This window comes from Platalea leucorodia (genome assembly GCF_965183815.1).
Source record: "Platalea leucorodia genome assembly, chromosome: 3".
Taxonomy (NCBI): domain Eukaryota; kingdom Metazoa; phylum Chordata; class Aves; order Pelecaniformes; family Threskiornithidae; genus Platalea; species Platalea leucorodia.
Window position 1 is genome coordinate 60739545 of NC_138825.1, and position 27876 is coordinate 60767420.

The window sequence follows — 27876 nt, forward strand, 5'->3', positions numbered from 1 at the left end:
CTGCGCATTGCGCTCCCCGCGTCTCGGGCGCGTAGCAACAGGGCGCGGCGCGGCGGGCGGGGCTGGGCCGGCAAGATGGCGCCGCTTCCCCAGCGGCCGGCGGCCGGGGTGCGGCGGCCGCGGCGTTGTGAAAGGCCCCAAAGCCGGGGGCTGAGGGAGAGAAGGCCGCTGGTCGCGGTTGTGTTTTTCATAGGGAGAGCTTGGCCCTTGTGTTCAGTGGGCAAGAGAGAGAGGATCCTAAGGGGCCTTCCCTGGGGAGGAGGGTCTGCATCTTGTTCCTGGAAACAGCTTGAAAAGAAGGGCTGAGTGTGTTATGTATGCCCGGACCTAAAAAAAAAAAAAAAAAAAAAAAGCCCATGGAAAGACGTGAAGAATATGTGAATTCTTACAGTTCTAAGCAGATCCTGTTATTTTCAGCAGCCGGAATCGGGGCGGTGAAATTGAAGGGCACGCTTTTCACAGTTCGTGGATCTTTTGTATGCATGCAGCATTTACAGATTGCTCAAATTAGTGGTGACACCAACCTCTGAGAGACGATGTAAACAGTGGGAGGTGCTGTTGGGGTTCAGAGTGGCCTGGATGAACGGGAGAAACAGTCTGAGCAAAGGAGAAAAAAACTCACTGGGGGCAAGTGCCGAGGCCTTGCCTGGGGCAGGAATAACCAGCTCTATCCGCGCAGACAGGGCAGGACCAGCTCCCCCGGTAGCCGTTCCGGGGACAAGAGAGCAGGGGAGCGTATTCGGTATGATTTACCTCTGCCTGTCGTACGATGCTGCTGTTAAAAAAGGCAATGCCATACTGGGACGTGTAAATGGACCTATAGCTTGCAGGATGTGGGAAGCAGCATTTCTATTGCACTTCGCGCCATAAGGCCTCACGGGGAATACTGTGCCCGGTTTTAGGCGTTGTGTTTCAAGAAGGTCACGAGTGAGTCACAGCCTCAGGGCCCCGAGTGCAGGGACGGGCCTCAGCCGCCCTGATCAGCCTCAGCTGTGGCCGCCACCCCTGTGCCCTCTGCTCCGGGCCCGTCCCTTTGGCGGGCCTTGGCCCTACGTTTTGACCTTGTCTCCTGCCTCTCCTGAAGAAGAAGACAACCCTGACCGGTCACCTCACTTTGGGACTGTGTGGGCACCCTGCGGGCAGCACCCGCTCTGCCCGCCCCGGTGGGATGGGGGGGACTGCAGCTGGCTGCTGCGCTCGCCCTCCACCCCTCTCCTCTGAGCTCTGTGCTTGCTGCTTGGTGGGAGCAGCAAGCAGAGACAAACAAGCGAGGACTATGGGAAGGCTGAACAAGTGGTGCTTGTTTCTCCAGAAGAATAAAAGGCTGTAACTTGGTTACATTCTTAGCGCATATAAAATACTGCAGGAGTTTTCCATGTCTAGGGGTGAGAGGGAAAAATATAATGAGGTAAAAGTATGGCAATTAAGGCTTTGGTTAAATATTGGGGGAAAGCTGGCAGTAAGGGTAACTTTCCCCAGCCCAGCTTTGTGATACTACAAATATGTTGCTGCAGGTTATTAAAACCCTCAGGTTATTTCTGGTCTTTCATTTAGTTAAAGTTTTGCCTGAAATGAAGGCCCAGATAATCCAAATACTCCTCGTTGGGCTTAGCTGTGTGCCCCACTAACAGCTGTTTTCTCTTCAGTGATATGATTGAAGAAGGTGATTAAACTTGACATGCACAGGTGGAAATGTCTGAACCTATTGAATTGAATGAGTTTATGAAAGTGCAGGCTGATTAATTTTGCCAGGTGAATAGAATTGCAGTGCTTTGTTTAATTTTAACTAAAATAATACCTCTTAAAACACCCAAAACGCTAAGAAGGCTCTCTACATTGTGCATACAGTTTACCTGCTAGAGCCAGGAACGAGGAGATCAACCTGCAAGAACAAACTCTCTTCTTCTTCAGAATTTGAAATAATTTGGATGTAATTTTGAACTTCATTACTCACACATGGTTCTGTTATAGACTGAATTGGGATATCCAATCCAAATAATGTTTTAATCTTTATCTGACATCAGGTTTACCAGTTGTGAGGTAAAATAATTTTCTACTTTTTGCAGCAGATGTATAAAAAATTAATTCTTTTGAACTTTTATCTATGCTAATTGCTTTGTCGTTCAGATCTGAATATAAAACTATTTTGTTTCCAGGAACTGTCTATGATACAAGCAGTGTTTTCTGTGCGAGTCCTGGGGACATTGAGGTTAGTAGTATTTTCACATCTATAGTATCAGAAAAAGAAACGATGTAGAACTCAAAGCCATTTCTCTTCCTGTATGTGGCTTGAAGACTGAGCATATTTTGATGATATCGGTCAGCTTTTATAGTCTCTTGTGCTGAGTCTCTTTTTAATGTTAGAAAAATTAATAACTTCCCTCTGATTGCTAGTTGCTGCTGTTGCTCATAACAAAACCAGAGACTTGGCAAAAGCTGTTGTAAGACTAGAGCTCTTCTTTGAGTGCATTTGCTTTTAGCTGTTTTGGGGATGCTCCTCTGTACATACGTCAGTCTAATTTTGGTGCCAAAGGAAGGAAAGGGGGTGGAGAAGAGCCACCAGTTTTCTATAAGGAAAGATAAAAAAATAATGAGTGCTACTCATCTCTTAAAAGCAGTTTCCTTCCACTCATCTTTCTTTGATGGCTGCTGAAAAGGTAAGGGCATCTTTTTAATCTGTTGTATATGACATTGCACAGGGGGATGCATTTTTACCTACTGGGATGGTGTTTTTTAGACTGCAAAGATTTCATGGAAAGACAACAACTGGAACTTTAAAAAAGTGTTTGTGTTTGTTTTGTTGGTTTTGTTGTTTGTTTGTTTTTTTTTTTTTACTTTAAGTGCTGGGGTGGGATGTTATTAAAATCACAAGACATACCTTTGGTAAAACATTATCAAAGAAGTTACAAATAATTTACATGTGTGTATGCAAGAATGTGAAAATAAAACTATTGCAGCCAGGTAGTATAAAATAACACTTGTAATTTGCTTAACTAAGAATAAATTTATGTGATTGGCCTCTGCAGAATAGAAAATAGCCATAAATGCCAGGAGTTTTTGTGATCGTTTTTACTCTGAACCTCCTTAATCTATGTCCTAGCTACTGATATATTACGTCCATCTTCTGGGTTAATGGATGAAGTAATCCAATTATCTCAAGTCAATGAAGGCTGTGGCTTTAGAAGATCAGTTTATTTATACTTATTTAATTGTCATTATTTTGCTAATGCTTAAGGATCTGAAAGGAATCAATAATACAAGACATGCAAAATTGCTTTGAGAAAAAGTAGCTTGCTAAGTCAGGCATTTCTAAATTCAAAAACTTAAAAAAATAAGCTACCTTTTGCAAACTTAATCTTGTCCTAGGTAGTCCTTTTGATTGCTCTTCAGTTACATAACTACATACTGTTTTAGCCTGATATAAAAGAAAAAAGTGTGGTCTGCTGAGATTGCACTGTGTGTATGCATGCCTCCCTCTCCTAAGACATGACCGCGTTGGTCATCCCATCTCCTTTATGATGGCTTTGAGACTTCACATGATAGTTTCAGAGAACTACGGACACTGGGATATTTTAAATACATAATTTAAAATAATGCTTGAACAAAATATTTTCTGTGAGCTTTGTGCTGAAAAGGGAGAAGTGTCGTGGTATTTACTAAAGAGGTGCTGTTGCTTTTGGTTTTACATAGAAGACGCTTGGCTTTGAGGTTATCTGACCATGTAAAACAGCTACCCTGCTAGATTCGATGCGTAAACATGAAAGGACGGCATCTGTGAAGGTTTTTAGGATTGTTTTTTCCTGTCAAGGAGCGTCATTACTGAAAACACCACTTCTTTATTACTGCCAGTAAACTAATTTAATGCAGGCAGCTTCGGTGTTAGAAAAGCTCCTTTTTTCTGTTAGGAAAGTACAGAGCTTTTCAGTCCAATTGGAACACCTTTGTGAAATGGTTGCGAGCTCAAGTCTGTTGTCGGGCACAAAGATTATCCTCCATTTTGGGGGATATAGTACTTTATTTATTCTTAAAGCTACATCATCATTAAGCTAGATTTCGAGTTATCTTTGAATGTGCAAGAAAAATTGACAGAACACAACGATTGTCTGAGCTTAAATCTTCATGAAGATTAAAAAAAACCCAAAGAACTGTAGGAATGTCCAGGTGCAATATTGATAGAGCTGCTGGCTACATGATGGATTTTAAGCTTTGTTCTCTGCAGTGTGTGATGATCTTACCCAAACCATTCTATGATTCTATGATCTTGCCCCGCGGTGAGAGAGCCACTGTGGCTTTTTCTCTGTTTGCATAGTGCCAATACTGTAGGACATAGGGCCCCTGGCACTTCGCTCTGAGTGGGTTTGTTCTGTTTGGTGCCAGAAGATGATCCTAGTCCTTCCATCCTAGTCTCTGTAGACAGTCTACTGCTGGCATTAGATTCAGTGCTTATGATTTATCACTGTGAATGCGATGTGTAGCAATAGACCAACTGGTTGCGATGATGGTGTTTGCAGTATTGCTGGCAGGCTGAGATTGAATGACCTTCTGAAGAATCCTGCCCTGGCTAGGCCAGAGCTTGTGTCTCCCGGGCGGAACAGCTGTGAGCAAGGTGAAGTGGAAACAAGGGGAGGCTCCAAGCTGTTCCTTCCCTCACACCATTTAAATTTGTGCAAGCTTGAATAGCTGAAAACATAAGGTTTTAAAAATTTATATGCATCTCTCAATAAGATTCTGTATGCCCTCAATATTTTTCATACACTAAGATGTCATCTGAAACTCAGTTCCCAAACCAGACTTGAAACATGGAGAACTTTGTGCTCTTCTGTGAAGAAGGGAGGTAGTCCATTTGTAAAGAATTCAAAGGAGATATGAAATATCAACAATTTCTGTGCTTGCTTAACTGCAGATGTTGCTCTTAGTAACTGTTTTACAGTGGTACATTCTTAATAGCTCTGTAAGACACTCATACATTTTCTTTAAGATCACTAGAGGTTTTATTGGATCCACCTAATACTGACTGTCATGAATTTGCCAGGTTTTACTGATGCTTCAGCACGGTTTTCTGATAATGTGGTAGATATGCTAGCCTTTGGAAATCCTAGGTGTTTATAAAAAACATAACTTACACTGTAATGGGTGTTTTGGTATCCTCTATAGTGCAGAGGTGCCCGAGTTTGTACTGACTGCTTTTTCAGATTGTATTGACTTAAATAGAGTTGAAGGCTCTAAACATGCTCATCAATCCTGTGAGGTATTCTTGAGGTAAAAGATGAAAGCAGGTGAAGGATGCAAGCAAGGGCCTTTGAAAATGACATATATTGTGTTAAAAAATTGCTCGGGCTTTTTAGGTTTCAACTGAGTAATTTCCTGTGAAATTGCAGTTGGTAAGGAAATAAAATATGATTATGCCTATCTCTGTCTCTTTTGTTTCCACAGGAAACCAATCTTTTTTTTTTTTTCTTTGTTAACACTGTTTCTGTGAAATGCTTTGTCCTTTTGGTGTCTGTTGATGGGTTTCACAAAAAAATATAAAAGAATGGAATGTATACTGTATATAAGTACAAATTATCACCTCCTGCTTTTTTTGTGTGAAATTAAGTAACTTAATTGGGGCAAGCTCTATGTAAAGTAATTCCTTGCACCGACAAAAATACTTGTTTTGTTTTAAACTTAAAACTCACAGTATTTTAAAATAATGATCCAGCAATGCAGATAGTTGGTCAGATTCTCAGCTGAAGTCCCTCAGTGAAGCATCAGTAACTGCTTTGGGAAAGCTTTACCCTTCTGTCCTAGTGTCTAGACCGTCTGCCTAGAGCCTGACTGTATGTATTTAGTTCAGATTAAGTTTGAAACACTTAACCAGTTTTCATATACACATCTTTACTATTTGGTGTACCATAAGTGGATCTCTCTTACATTTCTTTAATACTCACTAGACAGTACATATTAAAACTGAATATGGTGTGTAAGCTGAATTAGATTGAACAATAGTTTTCTTTCTCTACTTTGCTGCAAAGTATGTTAAAATTATTTTCTATTTTAGTGAGACTTTTACAAAAGTGACAGTCACAGAATATATCCAAAATACAGTCGCGATTCTGTTTTAATTTTATACTTCTCATATATTTGTACATTAACATCATCAGTTTGGGGCCAAAATTGTTAGTGCACTGAGCTGGAAATAATATATATCTTAACTCTTTAGTGTTTGTGTGTATTAACAAAGATGATAGCATTACTGGGTATTAAACTGTTTATCTGGACTTAGACATAGCTAATTGATAGAAGTGACTCTTAGAGGGTGTCTTTCCCTCTTCCCTCTTAGGCTTGTGAAGTTTTGTCTTTTCAGTAAGATGAGATTAGAAAGGGGCATTTTTGTCTCAACCAGTATGACTTTTCCAGTCATGGGGCCTGTAGGCCTGTGTTTAAAACTAAGTAAAGTTTCTTTATTGTTTGTTTTATATTCACTGTACAAAAAATGTGAAGGTACATGGCTGAGTGTTAATGAACAATATGGTGAGGCTGTCTGAAGAACAGGACTCTCGTAAAACCTCTTCTGTATCTGAATTAGCACATGAAGGTCTGAGTATAGCAAAATGTGGTCTTCACATACTATCTGAAATGTCTTGAAGAGGTGAGGAGAAGACATAATAACATGTATTCTTTTTTTCCCCTAGGCCTGGAAATCCCAAGTCTACAAGACCAAATAAAAAAACCCAAACATTCCCCCCACTCCTTTACACCATCTCTTGGCAAATTGTCCCTCCATCTGGTGACAGTTAAAGCCCTGTCTGGGACCTTGCTGCAAGCTCTCATCTCTTTTGGAACTGCTCTCAGCTAAAAAAAAAAAAAAAAAAAGAAAAAAAGAAAATAACAAGAAGTTCTTCCATGTGAAAAAGACAAGACTGCTGTGACCTTACTAGCCGTTCATATTCCCTGGGTAGCAGAGACGCTTAAATGATGACTTGTGTGAAGACAGACACAGTTATTTTTCCCTTCAAGGGTATGACACAGTGAAACGTATCACCAATCCAGTAAGAGCACAGGCACTTAGTAAACACTTAGACCACATTATACTCTATAAAGTAGTATCCATCATTCTGGATGGAGTAGAACCATAGGACAGGAGTCTACAAAATAAGTGAAGTTGGGGAAAATGGCCTGTGAATTTAATCTAAATTTCCTTAAGGAGTTGGAACGAGAGGCTGTTCTGGAAGTCCTCTACCGTGACCAGATGGTGAGAAAAACAGAAGAGGAAAGAATAAGGTATCTGCCGTTCCCCTATTCCTGTATTTCTGTTCCTTTTTTCTCAGAAGTACTCTTCTTCCTCTTTGCTGTCCTTCCAAGTGTATTGCTTTTTTTAACTTGTTGTCAGCTAATGCCTTTTTATTCTTTGGGAAAACTAAGGGTTATACAGAGCCTCTTGGATTTACCATGCTATTGACTACCTACAGTAAAGATGAGCAAATACTGTTCAGTGAATAATCTACTTGATGAATTTTACTTCTAGCCTTCATAGAAAGTTCAGTTGCTGCCTGTGTTTTCTCTATGAAGCCTTTATAGCATTTTCATCATGTTCTTATGTATGCCTATAGAGCCCGGTAACACAGAACATGTTCAGATCTTTGGCTGGCTTATTTAACTTACATTGTGTCAAGACTGGAGTTAAGAATCATTGGATACACGCTCAATGTGCTGAATCCATCACTATGCCTTCTCACATACAACAGGTAGCACGCACACCACACTGTCTCAGAGGTTGTTACCAGTGTCAATAGGTGTCATTGGTTAGGAAAAGGATTCTAATTATTTCACACTATCTCAGTTGTGAAGAATAAGGGATAATCCTCCAGCATTTCATTTGCTTTATATCAGAGCTAGGGCAAAGGTTTTCTTGCAGCCTGTACCCCGCTCCGTCACGTTGCATCCCCATGTAAAACAGGGTATTCTTGTTGCTAAGTTAGAAATTTTTTAGTCTCTTAAATGTAGAAGCTTAAAGTTTGTTTACAGCAAACATTTATGCAAGTATTGCTAGACATATTAAATGATTGTGAAAAGTAAGTAAAGGGTTATAAAGAAAGTCTGAATTGGTAAGAAAATTCCTGACAACTGTTGATGCTAACAATTAAAAACATAGATCTTCATTATCGGTACGTGGAATGGAAGCAAAGTTTAATGAAAGGGAGAGGTTTCAACCTTTTGGTCCAATGTGGTTTTTTTTTTTTGTTTAACTTTCAGATGATGCATTTGTTGTGATTATTTTTACTTGATAGAAGATTTGATTCTTGGATAAATATGGTAAAAAAAATCACAAATGAAAGGAAGCTCCATTTAGTCTCAGTTTTTGTATGTGAATACATCATCACTTGCATACACAATGTCCGTGCCGAGCCCTGAGTGTGCATAAATGGCAGGAATAGAACCCCATTTATACTAGGCTATTACTCTGTACGCACAGTTTCATATACAGTCACAGTGCAAAAATACTGCATGTAGACGCCTTCAGGCAGTGCTCAATTGAGGTCAAACTTGAGGGCCTATCTCCCAGTAGTAATAATATTGCACAACCAGCGTATTAGATTGTGATTTACATGGGGGTTTTGGTCTGTTTACTTTTTTTTTTTTTTTTTTTTTTTTTACCTGGGGGCTTAGGAAACTGAAAGTGCAGCTGCAGCAGCTTCGGTGGAAAGGGGCAAGAAATGTAAGCCATGAATACCAGGAGAGATCTTGCGCTCGCTGTCACAAATCGCTTGGGTTGTTGATGAACAGAGGTGCAGTATGCAATGGGTGCAGTCATCGAGTGTGCTCTGAATGCCGTGTCTGCCTGAATCCCTGCCTTTGGAAATGCACCGTTTGTTATGCTCATGGGTAAGAAATTTTACTGGTTTGGATAAGTGCCGGTTTACGCTGGTTATCCAGTGGATACACACAAAACCGGTGTGCATCTGTTGCTTTAAACAATTAATGAGACAAAGCCTCTGGCAGAATGAAAATGTTGGATGAAGTCCTGGTAGCAATGAAATTGATGGGAATTTTGCATTATACTTCACATAGTCAGGATTTCCCTTCCTGTATTTAGCAAAATGGATCCTCAAGGTAGGCCAGGGGTAGTGTGGCAAAGATGATAACGGCAAAGCGTGGGAACAGTCGTTAGTTTCTGAACTGTAGATAGAGCTCCTTCCCCTGACTCAATACTGAACCAGTGCATCATAACAAGTTGCTGAAGGTGCTATGTTTTGGGGTAGTATAGCCAATTTCTCGACAATTTCCTAATTGTGGGGTTTTTTTGCCTCATACTACAGGAGTGACGAACCTGGATTGATGAATAATATAAAGTCATGTTTTATATAAATTTAAAAAGCAAAAAACATTAATAACATTATCCAGAATTGTTTAAATGTGGTCAGAAATCCAAATTTATTTACTTTGAATTAGTTGGTTTTTCTTTTACTATGCCACCTTGCATTTGTTTTCCAGGAAACAATCTTTCTTTTACTGCATTGGTACAATTTTTATATCAAAATACTCCATCATAGTCGCTCCTATTCATCAGAATCTTTCTAAGCCAAATGGTTTAGCTATATTTCCACCTTTGATGAAAAATAATATTATGTAGACAAAGGAAGATAGTTTTGAAAATTAATCAACAGCTTGCTGGATGGTATATATCCCTGTACAAAGGGTGAGGATTTGGATGAAATTTTACTTTATGCCAACACAAGATTAATGCACCACTTCACTCCCTCTTAAGATGCCAAAACGAGATTTAAATAATGCCTGAGAAATGTAAGGCAAGGTATTGGTCTTAAGCTAAATGAATTTCTACTAGTAGTTTGAAGTAATTTTCTGTAGTTTGGAATAGACTATAAACTATCACTAAAAGTAGGTTCTCTGAATCTTCAATTTATTTTGCAATTTATACATAAAATAGGCAGATTATCTCCATCTATATTTGATACAAAGCAGTTACTAAATTTTGATGCATATATTTCACTATCTGTGCTTCACACTAGATGCACTAAAAGGAAAGGTTAAAAAGTTAACTTTCCATATCCTCCTCTAGATACCTCCCTCCACTTCCTCCTCTTTTAAATTGGTTGCCAGTTATTTTGTGGCCACAGTGGAAATCCCCTATAGAGAGTAGCTAGTTGTTAAGCTGCCTTGTATAGTGGTGTGCATCCTTAATTATTTCATAAACTTGTTCATATATTTAATGGTAAAACCAGGAAAGCATTATTTAAATGATTTAAAAGACATTCTTCCTTTTTCTTGAGGAAGTTGCTTTTTTTGTCTTGCTAATATAGAGGAATTCTTCAGCTGTCATTGAAATTCTCTCTATAGCAAAGAGACAGAACATTTCATCTTGTTTAGTCACGATGCAAAGTCAATTAAAATCTGCTAGACTTCTTTTGTTGCCTTCAGTGAGCTTTACGTCAAGGCTGCAAATCTCAAGAAGGGTAGGGAGTGCAGCAGTGTGGTAAATGCTACTCAGTGCCTTTTGTTTACCGCAGTGAGGGGAAAAATAGGGTGACTAAGAAATGTAAGAGCTGATTTTCAAGTCCTGAGCAACTGTAATTTTGAGTCTTGGTTACCACTAGAGTATATTTTCCTGAAAAAAACATTATCAGCAGCAGCACTACTGAGATTCCCTCCTAGACATTAGGGTCGTGTTTGTAACAAACATGCTTAAACACCTCAGTGGAAGAGCATGCAGGGATAGGTGAATGTTCGTTGTTTACAAAATAAGAAATTTTCAAAGCCTTGTTGACTGACGAAGTTTGTATCTTTCACCTGGAAGAGGCATCTCTTATGTGAGTGGAGTTGGCATAGTGTGTTTTTTAAAGGAATCCTGTCTTCTAGGAGTCTAGAAAGACATTTGCTTTGAAGGAGGTTAGTCTATTTTATCTGACAAGGATAGTTCTTTATCAGCTTCGTTGTCACACTTTTAGTCATAGCTTAGCTTAATACACTCTTTAGCCTTAAAAAAAAAAGAGGGTATTTCCAGATCTGTTTTCATCCTGTGAGTGGTCTAATCATCACACAAGCCTGTGCAGAACTGGAGATTAAACTCTGGGAAGATAGCCATAGGTAGTGGGAAGAACATAAAGGGAAGGCTGGAGATGAGAATCGAGGCACTGCCTATGCAGAGCCCTTGAAGGTCTAGTACAGCCAGAGATTTCAGACATTTATTAGTTAATAGCTCTCTGTCCAAAGGAAATAAGTATCCTGTCTCAAAGTTATTTTAACCTAATTTTCAAACTCATCTGTGTCCAGTTATGCACAAGGATCTATGGTTAGGCATGTAAATAAATAGTACAATATACACAGGTAGTGAATTTTTTTTAATATTCGGCATTGCTACTTACAAAGGTAAGTTTTAAATGCCTAAAATGCCTTAAAATCAAGGCACAGAAAGAACAAACAGCATCCTACCTATCGTTTGTCTTTTTTAACATAGAGTAAGGTGAGGTGTGAAATGGCAGACCCAGGGGTTTTGTTGCCTGGCCGTTGGTGGATATCAGTATAGCTCTTGTGTTTAGAGATTTTGTTTTCTTAAGGAGGCAAGCCCTACATGAATTTACTGTCTGTATGTTGTTGCCAATTTCAAGCAAGTTTGGCAGAGGAAATAGTAATAAAGAGATTAATTTCACAGAAGGAAAGTGAACTACTGCTTAGAGAAGAAAGTTTAGCAGTGCCTGCACTGAGGAAATTTTTGCAGTGGGACTTCATCCTATAATAAGCATCAGAACATCCACAAGGAACAGAGATATTATATAGGCCCTAAAAATTAGTAAGACATTTAGATGAGAATTTGGAACCTGAAGACTCCAGAGAATCCTCTCTTCAGTTAAAGGATTTTTTTGCCTCTTTAATAATGGATGAGTTCAGATTGCAGACTTCATCTAATTCAGTTGGAGACAACAAAACGCAAGAGTCAAATCTGCTGAAAATCTGCTCTTGACAGAGCTATTTAGTCTGATATCATTTTATACTTGTTAGTCATTACTTTTCTCATCCTCTGATCCTGGTGCCTGTGTACGATGTGGACATCATTGATGTTAGCCTCCACAAAATGGAGTGAGATGGGCCATCAGGGTTGTGGAGCTCAGTGCTCCCTGGTAGCCATCCCAAGTTCTGTTTGGGAGCATATCCTCTGTCATTGACTTTCCCTGCTCCTCAGACTAGGCTGCAGCTGTAAGCAGTGGTGTCAGCACAAGTGCCTGGGGCTGTTAGGCAAGTTGGTTGTATAGACTGGAGCGGACCGAGGACTCCTGGCTTCAGAGCAATGCTTAGAGCAGTATGTATTGGTTTCCATGGGCAGTCCTACATAGCAAAAAGGAAAAAAAAGTAATGGAGGGGAGGAATCCTTTGCAGACCCACAGCAAAATCAGTCAATGGAGTGAGAAGTCATGAAATCCTATTTTATGGTAGGATTAAGGATTTTTGGATTGTTAAATGCTTATCAAACATTTAAAGAAATGCACTTTGGAAAACGTTGATTCAAATGTCTTTTGCTTGTTTTTCAGAGATGTGAAAGTAAAGACTGGTGAATGGTTCTTTGAGGAACGAGCAAAGAAATATCCAGGTGAAGGTAATTGCTGGAACAGACCATAAACTGCTGTGTAATGCGTAGTCCGCATCTAAGTGAAACACGGAATAAAGCCCGCCACTGTATTTAATGTTTCTTCCACTTGGTGAGAGATTTGTCAGAAACTATCATGCAGTGCATCCATCTATGCACTAAATAAAACATGAACACAAACTAGCAAGATGCATTTAAACATGCGATTTATTTTGTATGAGTAATAAGAATAAGAAAATTGCTGGCCATATCAATTTGAATTAATGAGCGTATAAGGCTTCTAAGAAACACAATTACATGAAATACATATAGAAATGTTAAAATATGTGTGCAGGAAGGAAATGATCTTGCATCCATTGTTTGTCAAAGTTAAAACTTCAGTTGTTTTCACTGAGGAAGTTCTAAAGCTTAAAGAAATGACAGAATGGAATAAAGAAAAACACGTATGGCTATAAATCAACAGAGAGCTAAACGCTTACTGTTTCTTTACTTGCTGCGCTACTGCCTTGCGTTCAGTCTTTTCAGTGCAATTAAAAATACAAAGCTCTAAAGAAATTATAGAGGATGTGGACGGATTGCCCTATGGTGAATGTGTTTCACCAACAAAGGGGCCGTTAGTCTTTGTTTTCACCTGCAATGACTAATAAAGTGGAGAGGATTTCTTTCCTCTTTCCGTTGAAGCACCACTTCAGATAGGCAACTATTTCACTTTGTGCCTGACTGTAGCTAAATGTTAGAGTTTCATTTCCAGTATCTGCATGGTATCTAGATTTAAGAATAGCTGGTAAAAAGGAAAGCACTGAACCTTAAATATCTCTTGTGAAACTTGAATAGGAAGAGGTTTATAAATGGAATTATGTAATCAGGCAAATTTTGGGTAGTAGGTATTCATGAAAGACAGCAGGTAGCACATTAAGAAACTGAACTACAGTTTCTGCTAAAACAATTCATTTAAAATTTGAAAGATTTCATTGAATTCCATTCTAGCTAACACAATTGCTGATTTTAAAGTATTAGTTGACTGATCTTTTAAAACACAGTTGTATCCCATAACCATTGTTAATAATTTTCCCTCATATTCTTTTCAGCGAATCTAAAGCCAGTGATTTTAACAATCTCAGTTAATGGAAGATGCTGTGTTGTTCTCAGACACTGAATCTGATATTGCAAGATACTGACTGTCCCTCTTTCCAGTAAAATAAATGAGTTCTCACCTTGGGTTATCAAAGCTTTGTGGGTGCTTGAAGCATTTTGCTTAGTTAGTCTAATAGTAACACTATTGAATTCACAAAAATCTAAGGATATACAGAAGATAAACCTGCAGGGAGAGATACGTTTTGTTTAGTTTCTTTGATTAGATCAGCTGATATAATCAAAGGGGTTAAAAAATGGCAAACTTTTGAAACAGCAGCCGAATAGTTATGTATCCTTCAAGCTTGGAGAGACAGTGCCCTCTTGTGGCTTGAAAATATAACGCAAGTGAAGTATTCACTGTAAAATAAGTTTAACTGAAAAAATACATGTTATGGTGAAGTTTTCTCATGTTGCGGAGAAAAAAAAAAAAAGGTTACATCAGTATGCTTTTTATTAATTTTGTGTAGCTTCTACCTAAGGAATAAAAATCGTGTTTTCATAAAAGTGGTAGATTGCCTTACTGCCTAATAAATTAAAAATCTAAGAAATCATTTAATGCTGCAATAAATCAAGATACTAAATATTGCTTATTGGTAACAGAGCATTAAGTCTGGAGTTCTGACTGAAATTTGTAACATCAATAAGTTGATTATTGTTTCTACCACCACCAAGGTCTGCTACTTATATGTAAGTAATATGTTATAATTAATGACATCTTCAGCAAAGCATAGATCATATGCTGCTTTCTGTATTAGGAATGATTGGTGACTAAAGCCACTCCAGATATTTTCAGTTGGCCATTTGTTACATGCATTTAGCCCTTCTTTCTGTTGGCAGTCACTCAGGAGAAACTACATTTTTATGAGTCTTCATTGTTTGTGCCTGACGGAGCGCGTGCTCCTTGGCGTTCTTTACATCATGTGGCTGCTCACCTGAGGAACGTGACATGGTTGCTATTTCCCCACAGGGATGGCCTTAGCGAAGGGTTTTGCTCATGTTTGTGAGCTAGTCGTGCGTTTTCATGATTGTTCAGGTCTCTAGTAGGAAAAGTGAAAAGAATTTTTCATAAGATGCAAGAGGTGACCATGTGCCTACTCTTGTACACATTTTCAAGCTTTCCACAGTGTTTGAGTTTTATGGTTTAAGTGTGCTTTAGTGCAGTGGGCCCGCGCACTACCTGCCTCCTGGACCTCAGGAGGCTGAGAGCACTTAGCAACCTGTAGGAAGGGGCCCGATAGCATCCGTAAAAGATTGTCCTCAGCATTTGTGAAGAACTGGTCTGAACGTGTCACCTGCGAGAGGTGAAGGTGAAGTCATGGTAGAGTTGCATGTTCCTTGGCAAGTATACTGATGCATCAGGTGGGGGTTGATTTCACTCCTGACTTGCATGTGCATGAGGTTCTGTAAATACAGGCCAGTTCCTGAAAAAGCACTGATTTTAAAAAGTATTATACAGGCATTAGTAACTGCTGTTGTTGCTAAATGACCTTTGGGTGGTTTTTTTTTTCTCCTTCACAGGCAGACATGAAACAGTTGGTGCACAGCTCTTGAAATCTTATCAGAAACTGAGGTAAGACTCATAAAAGGACAAATGATCCTAGGACACTGAGAATTTGTATGTGAGATATATTGTATGTTATAAACCAGCCAGCAGTTTGTATTTTTTTGTTACGCAAAACAAATTTCAATACCTTTGGAGTACAAATGGTAAAAGCATAGGGAAATTACCATTTGTATCTCTTAGCAATCCATAGAAAAGGTCTCAAGTACAAAAGAGAGTACTATGTTTGGAGTAATAGTTTCTTATTCACTTGAAATGAAGGGGTGTGCAGTATTTTTGTTATATCTGCTTTTTTTTTTTTTGCATACCTGTTTACACCATTATCTTTCAAATTTGCACACTACTTTTGAATGATCAGAGATTAAAATTATTTACTAGGTATAACAGCAATAGCATCATTATTTGCTCAGTGGGAGATATTGCTGATTTGATAGTTTTAGACTAAAGAGTAGACAAGAAGCTCTGTATTCAGTAAGGCGCATCCACTTATTGATACTTAAAACAAGTAAAAAATCCAGTTTACACTGAATAAATACTTTGACTTGAGGCCTAAGCATGATGATACTTAAGTTATTACCAGTGATATATAACGAAATAACAGACTACTTAAACTATATTGTATAAAAGAAACTATCTTCCTTTAAAAAAATTTTTAAAAAGTAAAATAAGATACAAAAAAAAGGCCTCAATTTTATGATAATTAACTGTCGAGGCATAGCTGCGTAAGACAGTAACATATAGTCAGCTAGATATGATCCTAACTAGGGCTGCATAAGGACTTGCTTTTACCTAGATGTGGTAAAAATAAGAGAGAATCAAAAAGGAAGTTCACTGGCTGCCTTTAGGGTCCATGATTGTGCTGTGATAACAGACTCAAGTCAGATAACATAGTTTTTTTTCACAGACCTGGGCTATTTACAACAGATAAAATGGCTGGAATGCTGTAAAGGGGCTCTAGCAGCTCGGGGCCCAGGCAAGGAAGGATCCTTTTAGTATTGTAAATAAAGATGGCTGTTTTCTGAAAACATTTCTGAAACAGAGGTGGGGTGCATTACGCAGGAACTGTGTTCTGACATTCGGGTCACAGATTGTAATACTGCCAACCATATAGAAGTCTAGGAAGCCTGTCCTAAATTAGGTCTTCCTGATTGTTTTAAGTTAATAATTCTGCCTAGAGCAGCCCAAGATTGAGAAGATAGAAAGGTGGTCCTAACTCTTACAAACAGGCAATAAGCCTGTGATGCAGCTCTTAAAGACACAGGATCTCAACTCAGATCTTTCGATTGGAGGAAAGACAGATAATAAAGATACTGTGCACGAATGTGGTTTTTTTATCCATCTATTAGCATAATATATTAATTGTTGCACTGTTTATTGTCTTTTAAATTTCTAGTAAAATTTCTGTCGTACCTCCAACTCCACCTCCTTTCACAGAATCCACAGCAGGAAGCAATGTGACGGTAAATGTACGTATCTGCAAAATATACATATACACGCACCTCTTGGGGTGTCATTCATATGAAAAGGCCAGGCACAGAAATGCAGTAAATAGCAAGTGCTGTAGCATCATATTGCAATATAAATGCTGCTTTATGTTCCTTTGTCGTTTTGTTATGCTGCATTGGCAGTAGGAGAGAAAGGTCAGAGTCTATCATGAGGGATATTTTCAATTAGTTTTCAGTTTTTGAGGGAAGTGATTAACGGTCTCTACTTGGCACTAGAATACTGCACCTGGTTTTTGGTGCCTCACTACAGGAAGGCTGGACTGAGATCTCCTGAGCTCCCCTCCAGCCTGAAGGATCCCATGATCCTATGATATTCAATAGTCATTTATAAAGCGATCATTCCATGTGTTACTTTCATTACTGAGTGAAAAACAGTGAATTTGGTGGTTGCCCTTGCAATACACTTTCTAGTGGACAGAATAGTAGCACATGGTTCAGAACTCATCAAAATCACACTAAATTACTATTTCAGTTAATTTTGGACGGCGTCCTGAGGCTCTGGTTTTGAAGGCCGTTGCAATTCTCTGAACATTCTAATATGTGCTTACCTGGAGTTTGATGAAAACTCTTTGATTCAGAGGCACAGGAGCGTCTGTAATAGATAGGACTTTCCTACTTGAAGTATTAAATACATTCAAACAAACCAGTGATGTAATTGGTTTTATTTATGGAATTGCTATGTGGTCTTCCTACAAGGAGTTCCACTTATATATCTAAGAGTATGGAACTGAAAAGATTATTTTCCATCTTCATACGTTAGTGTGACAGTTCTCAACCATGTCAAAATATGTCCTCAGATGTATTTGTCTACAGAAGTGAGCAAAGGGCTGCAGCCTTGCCATCTGATTGTTATGTGGTCTGTGGATATGTGATCATGGAAACTTTAAAACAGCAAATATTTTGTGTTTTCTTACTCTTGGCATCTCCCATTTGCAGGAACTCAGTCAATCTAAAAGCTTTAATAAATCTGTGGAAAACTTGTTTTTGTCTCTCACAACACATATAAAAAGTAAGTAGCTTTCACTGCTTTGTCATTCTAGAGTAACGTAGTCAAATGTTTCAATTTTTTTGCCAAAGTATTGGCCAAAGAATAGTTATAAACAAAGGGTTTTGAGTAATGGCTGAAATGACTAAAGCCAAGACGGAGCCAACCTGGAAAAATAATACAGTAAGTCTAATTCTCCTTCAGTATTCTGCTAGTTGTTTAACAAGCTGATGATACCAACCCAGAATGCCTTTCTTGTAAAGATGTGAAAAGACTGTATAATGTTATTTTTAAGTTTACTGGGTGTTCAGATGCAGTATATTTAATTCATGTTAGCACAGCATAATAACCACTTTCTACTGTAGCGATCTTCATGTTATCTGTCTGACTGAACCCCAACTGACCCTGTCAAAGAATCTATCATGTAATGGAAGTAGAGTTTAATGTTTTCATTCACTGGCAGTTTTCAAGATGACTTCCTTCCTCTTTCTCAGTCTGTCTAGTTGTGTGGGTTTTTTCAGTGCATATTTCTAAGAGCGAGCTGGTCCTAACAACTCTCTCATTCTGATACTTTTGGTTCCTTCCATTCACTTACGCTGCCTGCTGTTCTTAGGGTGCAGGCTGTGTATGCACTTCCAAGGCTAACTACGCTGAGGACAGCCAGCCTTTGTGAAGAACAAATTAAAGGCATCAGTGACCAGAGGAAAGCAACTTCTGAGCCCTATGAAGATTACAGGGGCTTGCAGATTTGCATGTATTTGAACGAACCTTGGTGTTTTCTTACTAGCTTCATCTTAGACAACCCCAAATGTGAAATTAGACCTGAATAAGTTTGGCTTTAGAGGCTTTCTGCCTTTCCCCCTAACTCTTTCTTAGCTCTTGTTTGGTGTTTCCTCTAACTTCTTCCACCCATCCTAAAGGCCTGTTCTCCTTTAACTGCACAAATTTAATGTTGTGTCTGTGTGAACACATATTAAAGCTATGCAGAGACACTATGGCCATCTCTTCTGAAAAGTGTAGTGTAGGGTGGCATAGGATACTTTGTTACTGGAAGCAGATAGCTGAGGCAGCACAGAATTGGATGCAAAGTAATTTATTCTACTTTCTGTTAGTCTGAAGCCTGGTCATATCCCACAGTTACTAGGAAAGACTGTCAGGTCTGCAGCAGGCTAATTTAATAGTTCACTGCTACCAAAAGGAAGGTCCTACTCCCCCCACGTCTGTCTTTTCGCTCTGTTTCTGGCCTTGTGCTGCCATCGCTTAACTTGAATTAGCACCAGTGTTTCTGGACCCCTCTGGAAACTGATTTAGCTAATTAAAAGGGCAGAACATTAACCCAGATGAAACACATAGGTACTTTCCTACTGGTTTAGTGAGTTAAATAGGCTGAAGGTAGGGTGTATGTGTTGGAGCCTGCACAAGAGAGGGTGCTGGGCCATGTGGCCGGGAGCCAGGGATTGAGGAGGGAAGAGCAGTGGTTGCAGAGGGGGATGGCAGCAAGTTGTTAGCTCAATTCAGCTGTATGTGAAACCCCACTCGGATGCTATCATCCTTGGTTAGGGTAGAACCTTTTAATTTGTGAGAAAATAACAGGCTGTTGCAATCACTGAAGTCAATAATTAAAAAGTATAGGAAGTCTTACAGAGAGAGAGACTTGGGCTTCTTGACTTAAGAAAAGAGCTCTTTCAGACAATGTGGCCTCTTAATGAAACCTGGTACTATGCTGGTAAATGCTTTCGGTCACGAGTATCTAAAGTTAGTACTCTATGTCTTATCTTGATAAAAATGCCCTGGTTTGCAGAGGTATTTAATACACCCAGCTCTTGTGTATTGCAGTAAATAAACCTGGAGAACCTCCTTATGCCTCTGATTCTGTCACTGGAGCCAGTGTGTGTGTGTGCGCGTCTGAGAGCAGCGGGAACAAAGGATCAGCGCGTGCAGCAAAATGCCGCCGTTGTACAGTCTGCTCTTTATGCTGTTGCCTCCTGTTCCAGAGCAGTTTGGCAGCAACAGGAGACTATAATCCAATGGTTGCCATCTGGTGAATGTAAAACGAGTTGCTGGTTGTGGTTTTATTTGCAGGGACAAATCACCCTTGGCACTAGAGATAGCGTCTGTCTTACTGACCATTTGGGTAGAGAAGCCAAAGGAGGAATAGACAGGAAAACTGAACAATCATTTTTTTTTCTCATAGTAACCTGTTCTGTAACCTGTTCATTTTAAGAGAGTGTGAGGCAAGCTTGTGTTTCTGCTTCTACTGCTGATCAAGCTACTCAGATTGTATCCACTCCATTAGATCTCTCACTCCGGTCTCTTTTGTGATCTTTGATTTCACTGTGTATTTTAAAAACCTGGTTTCATTTGCAGTCAGAGATGACTTAATTGAGCCTGCCTATGAATATGTCACATGATGCCTTAATGGTGTACATAGAGTACAGTAAACATCTGAGGACTGAATGCTGCTAAGAACAAAACTAGCCCAAAGTGGCTTTAAAAATCACACTTAAGAGTGCCATTGTTTTTGAATACCATAAGGACATATTGTCTGCTGTCTGAGGTTCCTCCACAGAGGCTCATGTTGCGAGAGAAATATTTATTTCTTCTGTATGAATTAAACATATGATAGCTATTTCATGTACCACTTATAAGTTATTAATTCTTCATGAGAGACTATCTGGGATTTGCAACAAAGTGTCTGCTGCTAAGCCTGCTGGCTTTCAACTTCAGAAATCACAGATGAGTGCTGCCCTTCCCTTTAAGTGAAGTTCTGACTGTACCCTGAGGAATAAGAAGCAAAAAGTGGTGCACTAAATGTCCAATTGTCCTATAGATTTATTTGACAATAAACTAGATGTTACTGAGGTGCTAATTCAATAAGGTACTTAAGTATGGACATAAGCTTATCCATATGACTAATGTTATTGAAGTCAATGAGGGCTACTCATGTTCTTAAAATTATATGTGCTTTGGGACCAGAGTATGTAATGCCTCTCCTTTCATCCATATTTTGGATAAATTTCTAAATATTTTTCCAATGTGCTCTGCTTTCTAAATTCTATTGTCATGTCGCTTTATGTTGTTATAATGATCTTGCTTTTATCTTGAACAAAACCAAACTGCTTTACAAATCAAACTATATATAGGGACTGTAGTAGCTACTTCTGCAAGGAAACTGTATTTGATAGCATACAACAATTCCTTGCAGCAGCTATAATGATAGGAAGCAAGGAGTATAATTTCCAGTTGAAACAGCAGGAAAGATTTAGGTAGGCAAAATATAATTATACAAAATGGGACAAGCACTTGCCTTCCCATCTGTTTCTTACTCTTAGGAGATCAATACTAAAATTGCAGGATGAAAGTTTGAAAGCTACAGAATTAGCCTATAAATCTACAGGATTGCTTGCAGTGTTTGTTATAGTGACTTCTCTCTTTATTTTCACTCCAGAAATCTCTAAGTCCCAGAATGATATGGCTGACAGATGTCTCCTAACCACAGATTATGGGCAGAACATGGAAAGAAGGAAGCAAAGAAGGAGCCAGTCTGACACTGCCATCAACATTACAAGCAGGGTATCCGTATTATTATACACAGTCTCTAACTGTAAGGGCTGTTTCAGGAATGGAATATATTTGTAAGAATAATGACTTACACAGTGGAATTTTACTTTTATTATATGAGCAGGGCTTAGCTGATGTTTACTGACAGTGGCCAGAACTCTGATTCTTCACAAGGTTTTTGACTGAGTCTGCAGCCTTGGTCTCAGCCCAGAGCTGAAATGTTAGACTGTGATTTTACAAAGACCCTCACACAGGGAGGGAGAGGATGGGTCGATTTGCTCTCGGGTGCTCACAGACTCTCTTGAGGCTGATTGATGTCTGCTCTGTATGATTGTTGGGCTGCAGGGAGGTGCTCTGTCTCTTGTCCTCCTCCTGCCCCTCTTGCTGCTGAGCAGGACCAAACTATGACCATCCAAAACCCATCCTGACGCTTTTTGGGCACTTTTTAATTTGGCAAGGAGAAAACGTTGACTGCTGTTAGTTGTTGGGCAGCTTTCCTTTTGCTTTGGTTACAGTCTCTAGCGTTCAGTGTTTTCTTGAGAAGTTTGAGAAAAATCCAGTCATCTGTTTTTCCACAAATTGTGCAGGGCTGAAGATGATGTCACATATCTGCTTTAAAGTTACACTGAAGATTTTGTTTTGTACACTTTCACCTCTCAAGTGACTGAACTTTGTCCATGCTCAATTTTCCACATAGTGGGTACTTACTGAATTGCCTTGTTCATCTGAATGAGGTAAATGCGGTCTGCTAAGTGCCTGAATTAGATGCTGAGAAAAGCTTTTGCTTTGGGCCAGACCTCATGGCAAATATTACTCACAGCTCCCTTGGTGCACACTTTTCACTTTCCTCTGAAGTGTTAGGTGTTGATAAATGGAAGAGACAGGATGTCAGACCGCATGGACTAGTGGTTTGAATTGTCCCACCAAGGTCTGTGAACTCTGCGAAATTAGTTCTTGTATTTTTGTATGCAATTATATTATAAGCAAAATTGGTAACAATTATTAACTACCCGAGTGCTGCTTTCATTGTGGCAAACCACACTTCAGCGTTATTTTACTCCACTGGCAGAGCACTGCTCTTTTAATGCATTGAAAAGCATTAGAGTTAGAGAGAACATGAACTTAAACTATGCTTCATTGCATGCTGATCACGCACAACCTGTCATGTTTAAAAGATGGATATGGATTCTTTGGCTTGAGAAATGTATTAGTAGGAGATTTCAAATTATTTGTGTGGGTTTTTAATCGCCCATTTAAAGTTTTAGGACTTAATTTATTTCCATCCTTTGCATTACAGATTTTGAAAGATAGATTTCAATGTTCTTTGTGTGTCAGAGCTCTGTTTCTCTGAGTCAGGGAGCTTTTGTTTCATAGAACCATAGAATATCCTGAGTTGGAAGGGACCCAGAAGGATCATCGAGTCCAACTCCTGTCCCTGCATAGGACAACCCCAAAAATCATACCATATGTCTGCGGGTGTTGTCCAAATGCTTCGTGAATGATGTTGTCAGGCTTGGCGCCATGACTACCTCCCGGGGGAGCCTGTTCCAATGCTCCACTACCCTTTGGGTGAAGAACCTTTTCCTAATGTCCAAGCCAACCCCCCCCCGGCATATCTTCCTGCTGTTCCCTCCGGCCCTATCACTGGTCACCAGGGAGAAGAGATCAGCGCCTGCCCCTCCTCTTCCCCTTGTGAGGAAGCTGTAGACTGCAATGAGGTCCCCCCGTTTCATTCAAACCAGTTAGACTATATTTAAGCTACAATTTTAGTTTTGCTAGAATTACTGTTGATCTTTTTCTGTTGTGAATGTCATCTTTGCCATTTAGGGTTTTTTAACATTGAAGGAAATTTTGTCTGTCCCTGCGATTATATGATGGCTTTTTGTATCTTTACTGTGATTTTTAAAATTATTTTTAATCTCTGTCAATGGCACTATTGCATTATTCTTCCATTTATTTTTTTCTTTTCCATCTTTGTTTTCCTTTAATAAGGGTAGCTGTTTACATCCTTACTAGAACTAGGACTTAAGTTTAGGGACAGAACCTGCTTTAAATTACACTTGCAAAACAACTAATTACTCAAATTTATAACAAAATAGGATGTAGAAATCTTACTTGTTGTGATTTCCACCCCAGAAAGAATGTTCATTTTCAGAGAATGAATAGAAACAGTATTTTTTTCCTCTAGAAAGTGTGCATTTTTCTCCTAGGGATGACTGGGAAGTAATAGCTGTAACTCTGCCATTTTGAATGTGCAGGGTATAAGACTGGGGCATCACTTCAGTCTCAAGAGTACTGTCTGTTTTTTAAGTTTTCCAAATTTGTGATATGTTCAGAGCTTGATTCTTCAGAATAAAGTTGAAAGAGATTATGTTTAACTTCAGTAATAGTGAAGAAACAATCCAATAGCAAGAACTACCAGCCAGTGTAAAATCTGGATTTAGGAAGTTAATTGAATTGTGTTTTCTAGGGCCTCTCACCATCAGAATCTCTAAGTTCATTAAAGGAACTGCAATTACACCTGCCTCCCTGGGGGAACAAGCAGACACGTGCAAGCTTTGGAAGCTGTTTGTGGTGCGTCGGTAGCTGTGGGTTACCCCTCCTGTGACAGCGGATGCACGCTGCTGCAGACGTTAGAGCTGGGCTAGGTGGGAGTCTTGCTTATGTGACCTGATGCTAGATGCTGTTTAGCACTGGTAGTTATGTTGCCTTGTCAATCACTTATATTCTGTTTAACACAATAGAGAAGTTTTTCTGATCCAAGTAGTAGCTAAAATTCAGTGTGTGGTAGGTTGGTTGGGTTAGCAAGTGAAATTTGTCGTGTTTCAGCTTTTTATAAAGCAGAAGACAATTTCTCTGCAGAGAAATATGATGTTTTGGTTTTGTTTGGCGGGTTTTTGAGACTATATTCCAAACACATTTTCCGTCTGTTTCCTTCTCACAAGGGAACTTAATGAATTCTTACATCTATTCTTAAGGTAGGGCAGTTATTACACATAACAATTTCTGTGTGTTATAATAACAGCATACTGGTTTGGATTTTGCACATCCTGTTTTTTCAGAAGTAATCTCAAAGTATTATCTCCTCTGTTGTCCTCATACTTTAGTGCTTTCTGCTGATGATGCAGGAGGGGTTCCCAGGTCTGTTAAATATATATTATCTGTTTCTTCTATGCAAATAAGTCCCAGTCCTTTTGTTGATTCGGTCACACTATGTTCTTTCTAGTCTTTCAGGTAATCCCTGTTATACAATTTTTTTAAAGAAATTATTTTCTTAGATCCTAACCCTGTAAAATTTCTTACCTCACTCTTTTCCTACCCATTGAACTGTGAACATATTTTTCACAGATTGTATTATCCAGGGGTAGTGGTGTGCCAGAATGAGCTAAAATCTATTTTCAGCATATTTCTAGCCGTATTAGTCTTTTGGCACTTCATTCTATTAACTGTTCTTATTGGTAACAGAGGTGGCTGAAGGTAAATCTCAGGGAGTTTTGCTGCTACATGGCTTAATTTTCCACAAATTATTAGGGTTTTCATGAGAAGATTGGAAAGGTGAATGGACTTAGTCAAAGCAAAGTCAAGAACACCTCAGAAATTTAAACTTTTTCTATAATCAAAGCTAAATAAAAACTTGTAAGTCTGTTTCTATTTTCAGGTCTCTTTCAACCTGTGTTCATTCTTGCATAGGTAGACATAGGCATGTGTCACGCATATTGCAAAATACTATTATAAATTTTTTAAACTTCCTGGAGGCAAGGTTTTTTTTTTTCTTCCAAAATTACTGTTTTGTTAAAAGCTAACAAGGCCTTTTATTAGTATATTGCTACTTTTGGTGTGTTATTAGTACACTGTCATTAGTAATTGCTGTGGTAGTGATCCTTATATTAGGTGATAGTACGTTGATTTTAGAAAATTACGAATATAATGAATGTACTACTAGCTGGGATAAGAGTTGTAAATCAACATTTAAATTAAGTTACTATGTTGTCTCTGAAAGTGTGCCACCTGCATGACGTTGATCAGAGTGAATTGTAGCTATTTACTGAATTTTCTTCTGATAGCATTCCTGAAGGAATCAAGGTGGTTTTTTTAAATTAAAAAAAATTACTTGCTGAATTTCTTACAGATGAAAAGTACACCCAGTCTTCAACAGCTCATCACTGGTGCCCAAAATGACAGTGAAATTCTGACCAAAAGGAATTGTAAGGAGGAAGAAGATTTAACAACTAGTCCCACAAGTGATGCGGTTTTCTGTGATGGCAGAAAACATGTAAGTTGAAGGGTGAAGCACAACAGAACAGGTGCCTAATGGGGATAGATATAAAAGCTAAGATCTTGTGGAAAATGTTGGTGTATTTTAGATTATATTACAAAATGAAGGAAGAATTTTACTTGATTTTGTATCTGATGAAAGACTGACTGCCTTTGGCACAGCCGTCACAGTAACACTGAACTTTTTGCAGCATAAGCCCAATCAAATTAATAATGGATAATTGATAGATGGATATACCCATTAATAATGAGTAATTGATAGATCAGCTTCCTCTGAATTTTGCAAATGCAACTAACATTCTTCCCATTTTATATTAGGGTTGGTATCGTGAACATGGTTCTTTCTAACCTAGTAGCTATCTTTTTCTCTTAAAACTTCATTTAACTGAAGGGTTTTGTTATTCTGCAAGAACTGTGGTAATGGAAATGTCAGTGGAAATTCAAATCTCAGCATGTCAGTGAATGAAGAGGAAGCTGACAGTGACGGAAGCCAGGGGAGCAGTTCATAGGTTTAGAAGATGGCATTGAATCATCCTCTGATGGATGGCATTTCGAATACTGCAAATGAGAGAGTAGGAAGCCAGTTATAAATTAATTCAGCACATGCTTTAAAGTCTCTACGGTTAACTGTGGAAGCTAATTTCTATGTATTAGTGATGAGGTTAAGCAGGGTGAAGTATCCAAAGAATCCGTGAATGATATTGTAGAGAAGGGAACTAAAATGACCTTTAGGGAATCAAAATTAAACCAGCCTACTCGCTTTGCAGATGAGTAAAAACATACACAAGGACCTTGGTGATCTCTCATAGTTTACTGCACTGTGGAGTCTGAGGTGTTAAACTGACAAACGGATAATAATTTTGGATGACATTTGTGATTCTAATGACAGCCATTTTAACTGGGCTATAGACAGCCCAGGCTTAAAAGTGAAATATTTTCTACTGCTTTATAAAGGGGAAGGTCAAGTTCCATTAAACTTCCCTTTATGGGTAAGTGTTGGATGTTGATTACTGCTCCATGAAAATGTGTCTTGCAAAATATCAGGTAGCATTGCTTCCAGTCATGCCAGCAGGAGTGCAATACATGAAGTCATTGCTAAATCCCTGTTCACTGAACCAAAAGGATAAGTGGTTTCTACATTGAATGTATGTGACTCCTCATCAGATGGGAGACATATGTAGTGGTAGTCAGTTCAAATGTCATTAGTCAGAACACCTGTCCAGCCTCTCTAAATAAATAAATGGTTCTGTGGAATAAATATTAGGGACTTTTGCAGAACTTTTTTTAGGACACATGAGCTAAGACAAAAATCTATTTGCATTCCTTTCTCATGAAGGATTTTGGTGGAAAATAAGCATTTTCTGGTCAGATGGATAAAAATATGTCAGTGAGTGAAAGAGCAGAGCTGAACAAAGTTGCAAGGGAGACTGATTACACTGATACAAGTCTCGTGGAGGGAGCACGATTATGTGCAGGAAGCATCAGGTCAAAACAGTCCTAACCCTTCTTGTGACTTCCTCAATAAGCACCTGACCCTTCTTTTGTCAAGTTTTTGTTATTTAGAGCTTATAGAGTAGATAGTTTCTTTAATCTAATTAAGCTGTTGATGTGAATTTTTAAATGATTATTTGGCAAGGTGCACAAATGAAGAAGAGCATCTGCATGGAGGAGAGATATGATCTCATAAATGCTATGCTGCACTCTTAGCTGCGGGGTTGTGCAATGCAGAACTCCTTGGTTAACCAGTCCCGTGTGGGTTGGTGTTTATTTTCAGAGGGAGGAGTGATCTAACACAGATATCTTAGCAATCTAGGGTAATGTTGCTCTGAGATTAATCACAACAACAATTGTGTCTTCGTGACATATGCTATGTAAAAAGTTTCTAGGGCTCACCTTAAAGAATATCATTCTAAATGAATGGAGACCAAACTATTTTGATTGAGTTGATAATTTGTTACAGTGAAGGCTAGATAGCACCACAAAGTTACACGTCAGTGCTGGGCCACAGAAAGGATTATAGTCTCTTCCTTCATTGCAGTTTCATGGCCTCTGTAAATGCTAGACACAAATGTTGTTTATGTATGTGGATGGAGAGCATCCAAACCTTTGCCCCATAGGCGAAAGTAGATGAAAGGAGAACAAGGTGGCTGAGGTGAGCTAGGAAACACCTTCTTTATGCACCAACATACAACAACTGGATGTCTTCATATTTTAATCTTTCCTGAATATTTACTGGATGTGCAGGGCCACTTTTGTTTCCTTCAATACCTGATAG

The 27876-nt window shown here is 38.9% G+C and overlaps 1 protein-coding gene across 5 annotated transcripts in view; it reads left to right on the forward strand.

Annotated features, from left to right (window-relative positions):
• Positions 1–2583: 2583 nt before the first annotated feature.
• Positions 2584–27876, forward strand: part of SYTL3 (synaptotagmin like 3) — a 36756-nt gene continuing 11463 nt past the window's right edge. For 3 of the 5 annotated variants that reach the window (XR_014227632.1, XM_082306572.1, XM_082306575.1), the window contains exons 1-9: positions 2584–2657; positions 6675–7272; positions 8650–8865; positions 12525–12589; positions 15233–15284; positions 16669–16741; positions 17717–17789; positions 21214–21338; positions 25456–25599. Coding sequence is in view for 4 of the 5 variants with exons in the window: in XM_082306572.1 (XP_082162698.1) it covers positions 7154–7272; positions 8650–8865; positions 12525–12589; positions 15233–15284; positions 16669–16741; positions 17717–17789; positions 21214–21338; positions 25456–25599 (867 nt within the window). In the remaining variant the exon portion in view is untranslated. The remainder of the gene's footprint in view (positions 2658–6674; positions 7273–8649; positions 8866–12524; positions 12590–15232; positions 15285–16668; positions 16742–17716; positions 17790–21213; positions 21339–25455; positions 25600–27876) is intronic. The other 2 variants (XM_082306573.1, XM_082306574.1) reach the window with 2 other exon arrangements.